Source organism: Bison bison, unplaced genomic scaffold, assembly GCF_000754665.1.
Source record: "Bison bison bison isolate TAMUID 2011002044 unplaced genomic scaffold, Bison_UMD1.0 scf7180017864038, whole genome shotgun sequence".
NCBI classification, from domain to species: Eukaryota; Metazoa; Chordata; class Mammalia; order Artiodactyla; family Bovidae; genus Bison; species Bison bison.
In genome coordinates, this window is record NW_011494610.1 from 3003273 (window position 1) to 3012875 (window position 9603).

At 43.2% G+C, this 9603-nt stretch overlaps 1 protein-coding gene across 7 annotated transcripts in view; it reads right to left on the minus strand.

Moving 5' to 3' along the window:
* The window catches only part of STAU1 (staufen double-stranded RNA binding protein 1), a 61504-nt gene that overhangs the window by 8337 nt on the left and 43564 nt on the right, over positions 1 to 9603 (minus strand). For 5 of the 7 annotated variants that reach the window (XM_010835074.1, XM_010835075.1, XM_010835072.1 and 2 more), the window contains one exon: positions 84 to 314. In XM_010835074.1, coding sequence (XP_010833376.1) covers positions 84 to 314 — 231 coding nt within the window. The remainder of the gene's footprint in view (positions 1 to 83; positions 315 to 9603) is intronic. The other 2 variants (XM_010835073.1, XM_010835076.1) reach the window with 1 other exon arrangement.

Genomic DNA, 9603 nt, shown 5'->3' on the forward strand with positions numbered 1-9603 from the left:
GCCCTCCCTCCCTCACCCGCCTTGCAACCCCCCAGCTGTCTTCAGGCAATGGAAACGCCCTCTTCTTTCAGGCACGTTCTTACCCTGACTATGGATTTTGTTTTCTTTTTGATTCTAGGCTTCACCCGCTCCACTGTAGGCAGGGGTGGTAACTTCTTCAGCTCCTCGAGAACAGCTATAGCAGCATTTTTCTTTGAAATCTTCTTGCTCTTCCCTTCACCTTCCCCCACAAACTCCCCAACCGACACCCTGGTCACAAAGCTCTTCATGTGGGGTGGGCCGCTCTCCCGGGCAACCTGTGTTGGAGGGAAAGACTGAGTGAAAGCGTGACAGACACGCATTACCGGCTGCGAGGCACACTGCTCAGCGTGGCAGCCGGGAAAGGGCGCGTAAGGACAAGACTCACTAAATGAAGGCAGTGTCAACGTGGAGAATTCTGAATGCTTTTTTCCCCATTTCTTTTACCCCCCTACTTGTTAAAGTTCCCCTACTTTTACCCCCCTACATGTCAAAAGAGCCATGGAACAGGGCTCCATTTCCTACCTCCGCCACCCGGGATCACGGGCAGCCCTGAGCTTAGCGTGCTGCCCTGCAAATGGCAGCAAGGCAGCTAGCCCAGCAAAGCCCAGAAATAAACGCAGCACTAAGAGTTCAAGTTTAATGTTTGCGCTGAGCCACCAGCCAAGACCAAGCTTATTAAATACTGGCTGCTCTGAGCTATAAAAAGGAATGAGAAAATCTCCAAACACGTAAAGTGATTTCTAGCACTTGGTAAGTAAAGAAAGCAAACTGCAAAGAGTGTTTAAAAAAAAAAAGGTGCGGCGTATTAAATCTATATATACATACACACACATAAATAGACATACGTATGTGTTTATATGCTTCTTTTTTTGCAAAAGGAAACTCAGGAAGGATAAAGCACAAACCAATGGAATTAAACAGTTTCCTACAGTAGGTGGGGGGACGGACTGGGGTAGGCGAACAAGAGGACACTTTTGAGAATCTTTTTGTGTAGTTTTGACACTTTGGACCATTTACTGTTACACATATTAAAAATGTAAGTCAAGAGAAATGGGGGAAAATACTAAAATGGATTATGAACAGAAACCTAACTTTATATTAAAGTGATTACATAATCACACAGAAGGAAGATAAAAATCAAATCCAACCTACATTAGGAAAGATACCCTTGAAAAGAACAACTGAGTTATCAGACTTACAATGCCAAACGTCAAGACGTCCTGTAGTTACAGAATCTGTGACATCATGGTATTGTTTAGCGATAAACCAATAGATCAATAAACCAGAATGCAGAAAGAGACCTGCACATATACAGCCTCTTGATGTTCAGCAAACACAAACCAAAGCAAAAGCAAAGTCCTTCTCTTTTTTTAATGCCACTGGAGCAACTAGATAACCAAGATCTCAAATTCTACCCAAAACAAAAATTAAGCTAAAACAGACACAAATATGAAAGTTAAAACTATAAAATAGCTTTCAGAAGAAAACATAAGAGAAAACTTCATGACCATGAGGCTGGCAAAGAATTCTTGGACACAAACCATAAAGTAAAATTAGAATTCCTCAAAATTAAAATACTGCTCATCAAAAGATAATATTTAAAAAGTAAAAAAGGGGGAGTTTGGGGAAGAATGGATACATGCATATGTATGGCTGAGTCCCTTTGCTGTCTACCTGAAACAACCACAACATTGTTAACTGCCTACATACCCCAATACAAAATAAAAAGTTTAAAATCTGGGGGGGAAAAAAAAGAGGTAAAAAAGGGAACTCAGAGTATGGGAGAGAATATTTGCAATATATGTACCAAACAAAAGAATTATACCCAGAACACTGAAAGAAATCCTACAAGTCAATAATAAAAAGACAAATACTCAATTAAAAAAATACTTCAACAGGCACTCTTGGCAAGGACAGGGAGCCAGTGGTAGAAGTGTATCACTTTGGGAAATAGTTTGATAATTTTTACATGAACACCTGCCCTCTGACCTAGCAGCTCTGGCTGCACATGCACCCAGGACGACTCAGCAGCCTCATTCACAGCAGTTCCCAACGATCCAGTGTCCACCAACAGAGCAACGGACACGCTGCACTCCATTCGTACAGGGGAACAGCACTTGGCATCAAACTACTGAAACATGTGGATGGGACCTAACAGCAAACAATCCGTACTGTACACGAAGTCTAAGAACACAGAAAACACGGCTACAGAGACTGCAGAAAGCAGCTGTTTCTGGGTGGAATGGGGCACAGGGACTTACAGAGGTTATGATAAAGTTCCATATCTTGATCTGGGTAATGAACTTTTTTTTTTTTAACACACACTAAAATGTAGTAGGCTGTGCACTTAAGATACCTACATTCACTATATAATAGACTTTAGCATAGAGGAAGAATAGTCAAGTCACGAAAGCAATGCTCTGAAGACACGTTCAGTGTGCAGATAAAAAGCTCAGATAACTTGGACTTTACTTAGGACGCTTGCGGGTGAGGGTGTGGATAAATATATTGATGTTGTTGGGAGCCCGAGTCTCATGATGGGAAAAGATCCAAACGTGGAGGAATGAAACCGAGGAAGAGCCCTGTGATGATGGACTGAAAGCAGAGGGATGAACTTGTGGTTCTGTCAACAGCGTACCTATCTCCTAGTGCCATCTTCTGCTAACAGGGTCTGGAAGCAATGACTTGCAGCAGCAACAAGCTGACCTCCCCTCAGTCCAGCCCCTACGTGCCACTCTGTTAAAGGGAACCAGAGCTCCTTGGAAGAACAGTTGAGACCATTTGTATTCGAATCTCCATTTCTGCCAGGGCCAAAGTTAGAACAGGGAAAGTTCCAAGTAAGGCGAAAACACTGTTGTATCACAAAGGAATGAAGGTCTCTCAAAGTCGGAAAAGGGGAGTTGAGAGCCAGCACAAAGGGACACTAAGACCTCCAAATACAAAACACAAAAGAAAAAAAAAACCTTGCCTATTACCTCACGGTACACATAAAAATTATAACTCAAAATGAACCGTAAATCTAAACTTAAGAGACAAAACTTCTAGAAGAAAACAAAGGAGAAGGACCTTAGATTTGGCAAATTATCTCAGATGGATCACAACCACCATAAGCCATAAAAGAAAAATTTAGCAAACTAGACTGCTCCAAAATTAAATTATTTTTGCTTTTTGGGAAAATACTGTTTAAAAATGAAAAGACAAGCCACAGACTGGGAGAAAATACTTGGAAAATACCTATCTGAGAAAAGAACTGTATTCAGAATATATAAAGAACATATAAAATCCAATAATAAAAGATAACTCAAAACCCTGACAAAAGATAAGAACAGACACTTCTCCAAAGAAGATGTACAGATGGTAAACAGGCGTATGAAAAACATGCTCAATACTGCTAGTATGCAGGGAGATAAAAATTAAAACCGAAAGTTACGACTACACACCAACTAGAAACGGACCACACTGAGTGTGAGAGAGGGCACAGAACCACCAAAGCCCCCACACACGGACAGTGCTGTGCTTTCAAGTAGCTCGGTCGTGTCCGACTCTCTGCAACCCCATGGACTGTAGCCCACCAGGCTCCTCTGTCCACGGGGATTCTCCAGCCAAGAATATTGCAATGGGTTGCCATACCCTCCTCCAGAGACTCTTCCTGACCCAGGGATTGAACTCAGGTTTCCCACATTGCAGGTGGATTCTTTACCAGCTGAGCCACAAGGGAAGCCCAAGAATACTGGAGTGGGTAGCCTATCTCTTTTCCAACAGATCTTCCCAACCCAGGAATCGAACTGGGGTCTCCTCTGTTGCAGATGGATTCTTTACCAACTGAGCTGTCATGAAAGCCCATGTATACAAGTATCTTATTGCCCTTTATGTGGCTTCTTTAATGTAGTGCAGATTTTGAGTCCATATGTTGTATGAATCAGTAGCTCATCTTATTTCTGAGTAGTATTCTACTGTCTGGATTCACCACAACTTATTCACTCCACGTTCAAGGTCAGAAGGGGCGGCGGTGAGGAGATACCCCTCGTCCAAGATAAGGAGCAGTGGCTGCGCTTTGCTGGAGCAGCCGTGAAGAGATACCCCATGTCCAAGGTAGGAGAAACCCAAGTAAGACGGTAGGTGTTGCGAGAGGCATCAGAGGGCAGACACACTGAAACCATACTCACAGAAAACTAGTCAATCTAATCACACTAGGACCACAGCCTTGTCTAACTCAATGAAACTAAGCCATGCCCGTGGGGCCACCCAAGACAGGCGGGCCATGGTGGAGAGGTCTGACAGAATGTGGTCCTCTGGACAAGGGAATGGCAAACCACTTCAGTATTCTTGCCTTGAGAACCCCATGAATAGTATGAAAAGGCAAAATGATAGGATACTGAAAGAGGAACTCCCCAGGTCAATAAGTGCACAGTATGCTACTGGAGATCAGTGGAGAAATAACTCCAGAAAGAATGAAGGGATGGAGCCAAAGCAAAAACAATACTCAGCTGTGGATGTGACTGGTGATAGAAGCAAGGTCCGATGCTGTAAAGAGCAATACTGCATAGGAACCTGGAATGTCAGGTCCATGAATCAAGGCAAATTGGAAGTGGTCAAACAGGAGATGGCAAGAGTGAATGTCGACATTCTAGGAATCAGCGAACTGAAATGGACTGGAATGGGTGAATTTAACTCAGATGACCATTATATCTACTACTGCAGGCAGGAATCCCTCAGAAGAAATGGAGTGGCCATCATGGTCAACAAAAGAGTCCGAAATCCAGTACTTGGATGCAATCTCAAAAATGACGGAATGATCTCTGTTCGTGTCCAAGGCAAACCATTCAATATCACAGTAATCCGAGTCTGTGCCCCAACCAGTAACGCTGAAGAAGCTAAAGTTGAATGGTTCTATGAAGACCTACAAGACCTTTTAGAACTAACACCCAAAAAAGATGTCCTTTTCATTATGGGGGACTGGCATGCAAAAGTAGGAAGTCAAGAAACACCTAGAGTAACAGGCAAATTTGGCCTTGGAATACAGAATGAAGCAGGGCAAAGACTAATACAGTTTTGCCAAGAGAACGCACTGGTCATAGCAAACACCCTCTTCCAACAACACAAAAGAAGACTCTACACATGGACATCACCAGAAGGTCAACACCGAAATCAGACTGATTATATTCTTTGCAGCCAAAGATGGAGAAGCTCTATACAGTCAGCAAAAACAAGACGGGGAGCTGACTGTGGCTCAGATCATGAACTCCTTATTGCCAAATTCAGACTTAAATTGAAGAAAGTAGGGAAAACCACTAGACCATTCAGGTATGACCTAAATCAAATTCCTTATGATTATACAGTGGAAGTGACAAATAGATTTAAGGGACTAGATCTGATAGATAGAGTGCCTGGTGAACTATGGACAGAGGTTCGTAACATTGTACAGGAGACAGGGATCAAGACCATCCCCATGGAAAAGAAATGCAAAAAAGCAAAATGGCTGTCTGAGGAGGCCTTACAAATAGTTTTGAAAAGAAGAGAAGCCAAAAGCAAAGGAGAAAAGAAAAGATTTACCTTTTGAATGCAGAGTTCCAAAGAGTAGCAAGGAGAGATAAGAAAGCCTTCCTCAGCGATCAATGCAAAGATATAGAGAAAAACAACAGATGGGAGAGACTGGAGATCTCTTCAAGAAAATTAGAGATACCAAGAGAACATTTCATGCAAAGATGGGCTCGATAAAGGACAGAAATGGTATGGACCTAACAGAAGCAGAAGATATTAAGAAAAGGTGGCAAGAACATACAGAAGAACTATACAAAGAAGATCTTCACAACCAAGATAATCACGATGGTGTGATCACTGACCTAGAGCCAGCCATCCTGGAATGTGAAGTCAAGTGGGCCTTAGAAAGCATCACTACAAACAAAGCTAGTGGAGGTGATGGAATTCCAGCGGAGCTCTTTCAAATCTTGAAAGATGATGCTGTGAAAGTGCTGCACTCAATATGCCAGCAAATTTGGAAAACTCAGCAGTGGCCACAGGACTGGAAAAGGTCAGTGTTCATTCCAATCCCAAAGAAAGGCAATGCCAAAGAATGATCAAACTATCGCACAATTGAACTCATCTCTCACGCTAGTAAAGTGATGCTCAAAATTCTCCAAGCCAGGCTTCAGAAATACGTGAACCGTGAACTTCCAGATGTTCAAGCTGGTTTTAGAAAAGGCAGAGGAACCAGAGATCAAATTGCCAACATCTGCTGGATCATCGAAAAAGCAAGAGAGTTCCATAAAAACATCTATTTCTGCTTTATTGACTATGCCAAAGTCTTTGACTGTGCGGATCACAATAAACTGTGGAAAATTCTGAAAGAGATGGAAATACCTGACCATCTGACCTGCCTCTCGAAAAATCTGTAGGCAGGTCAGGAAGCAACAGTTAGAACTGGACATGGAACAACAGACTGATTCCAAATAGGAAAAGGAGTACACCAAGGCTGTATATAGTCACCCTGCTTATTTCACTTATATGCAGAGTACATCATGAGAAACGCCGGGTTGAAGAAACACAAGCTGGAATCAAGACTGCTGGGAGAAATATCAATAACCTCAGATATGCAAATGACACCACCCTTGTAACAGGAGAGTGAAAAAGTTGGCTTAAAGCTCAACATTCAGAAAACGAAGATCATGGCATCCAGTCCCATCACTTCATGGCAAATAGATGGGGAAACAGTAGAAACAGTGGCAGACTTTATTTTGGGGGGCTCCAAAATCACTGCAGATGGTGATTGCAGCCATGAAATTAAAAGACGCTTACTCCTTGGAAGGAAAGTTACGACCAACCTAGACAGCATATTAAAAAGCAGAGACGTTACTTTGCCAACAAAGGTCCATCTAGTCAAGGCTATGGTTCTGTGGTCATGTATGGATGTGAGAGTTGGACTGTGAAGAAGGCTGAGCGCTGAAGAATTGATGCTTTTGAACTATGGTGTTGAGAAGACTCTTGAGAGTCCCTTGGACTGCAAGGAGATCCAACCAGTCCATTCTAAAGGAGATCAGCCCTGGGACTGATCTAAAGCTGAAACTCCAGTACTTTGGCAACCTCATACGAAGAGCTGACTCATTGGAAAAGACTCTGATGCTGGGAGGGATTGGGGGCAGGAGGAGAAGGGGACGAAAGAGGATGAGATGGCTGGATGGCATCACTTACTCAATGGACATGAGTTTGAGTGAACTCTGGGAGTTGGTGATGGACAGGGAGGCCTGGCGTGCTGTGATTCATGGGGTCATAAAGAGTCGGACACAACTGAGCAACTGAACTGAACTGAATTCATCCATTTCTCTGCTGAAGAGCATCTTCATGGTTTTCAGTTGTTGGTGATTATGAGATGATACATGTACGTGATTGCTTTAATCATAATCACTAAAAACCATGAAACTGTTCTTCAGCTGGGAAATGGATGAGTAAGTTGTGGTGAATTCAGACAATGGAATACTACTCAGAAATAAGAAATAAACTACTGATACATACAATGCATGGACTCAAAGTCTACACTACATTAAAGAAGCTGCATAATAGGCAATAAGATACTCTTGCCAGGAGATCTGTAATCTTTCAGATTATAACTTTCTAAAGGGACAACACTGAACACACTGTACCTGGTGGACCATCTGTTACAACATGAGAGGCCTGAGGGCAGGAACAGAACAAGGGACGATGGCCTTTCTTATCATGATTTACAATATAATTACGGAAAAAGGTCATGTCTGGGTTGTGTTTTCTAAGACGGCTTTATATTTTTACGTGCTCTTTCCAGGCTTCTCAAAATGTTATTACCCATTCCTGTTAAATAAATAGACAAAGGGAAAGCCCCAAAAGACCAAAAAAAGGCAGTATATTCAATAACTCCATGTATGTAATATTTTGGAAACAAGCAAAAGGTATGGACAGACATCAGATCGATGCCTGCCCAAGGGTGAGGATGGAGGGAAAGGGACTGACCGCTAGGGGACTAGGGGAAACTTAACGGCGTGAAAGACGTTCTTTATCACAGTGGTGGCAGCAGTTACACAACTGCACTATCAAAACACATCAAATCAGACACATAAACAGGACCAATTTTACTTCATGTAAATTATACTCAAGAAGTCTGACCTCTCATCCCCTCACCCCCCAAAAATAACCTAATAGAGGCATGTCAAAGGATACTGGAGCTAGTCTGAAGGGCAATCTGAACATTAAAATGACAAGCGAGAATAATGGAGTAACATGTAGAATTAATCTATACTAATGTAAATTAACGCATTCCCTGGTGGCTCAGTCAGTAAAGAATGCACCTGCAGTGTGGGAGACTTGGCTTCGAGCCCTGGGTTGAGAAGATTCCCTGGAGGAAGGCATGGCAACCCACTCCAGTATTCTTGCCTGGAAAATCCCCATGGACAGAGGAGCCTGGGGGGCTGCAGTCCATGGGGCTGCAAAGAGGCAGACACAACTGAGCGACTACGCACATTAACAATATAAGGCAGGAGGAGATTTTCTTTGGACATGCAGAAGATGAACATTTGACATCCACCGCAGTGATACCTGGTGCTGGAAAGAATCATCAATGACTGCTAGAAACACTGAGGAACTCTGTAAGGACATACACAGCCTTCAAGCATCTTCCCACAGGCTGTGGGTTAACTACAAAGGGAAAGAAAGTCTCCTTGGAGGGGCGCACATCTGGTGCAGACAACGGAATTAGCGTCACTAACTCAGGTAAAACGACACCATGCAATGCTGAGAAGAACTGACGTCAGTTCTTCAGTGCTCCTGTTTTAAAAAAAAAAAAAGCATAAACTGAAACTAATCATGAGGCAAAAAATCCAACCAACCCAAATTTAGGGCCATTACATAAAACTGACTTTTAAAAATACCAATGTCATAAAAGACCAAAAAAAAGCCGAGTGACAAATTAAAGGAGACTAAAGAGATGCACCAGCTAAACACAATGTGTGATCCTATACCAGGCTCAAGACCAGGAAAATAAAGGAACACCATGGGGACGATGCCAGTACGTGAATCTGGGACGCACATTAGGAAACAGTACTACAGCAGTGTTACGCTTCCTGTGTGGACAATTAGATGATAGTTATTTAAGATCATGTCCTTGCTCTTAAGAAACACATACTGAAATATTTGGAGTCAAAGATCTGCTTCTTGCTCTCAAATGATTCAGCTAAATAAACCAGAAAAACATGTAGGTTTAGAGAACAGAAGAGCAAAGGTACTAAAACGTGGAGGCTGGTGACCCTGGTGAAGGCCACAGTCACAGTCCTAGCCTTACAACTTGCCACTGGCCTGAAAAACTGCAAAGTAAAAAGTGGAAAAGGCGATGAGGAAAAGCGTGTGAGCCCACATGTGCTGTGCTCCCGAGGGGAGAGCAGGAGCACCTCAGCTCAGGGAGCGGCCGGCTGCCCTATGAAGGAGGCTACGGAAAAGAGCCTCGCTCCATGGCGCCCGCAGGCTGACCTCGGCAAGCCGGCTGGCTGCCCCCCACCCCGACAGCCCACCTGCCGAGCGCTACCTCCCTAAGCAAGGTTCTCACGTCCTCAGACGAGACCC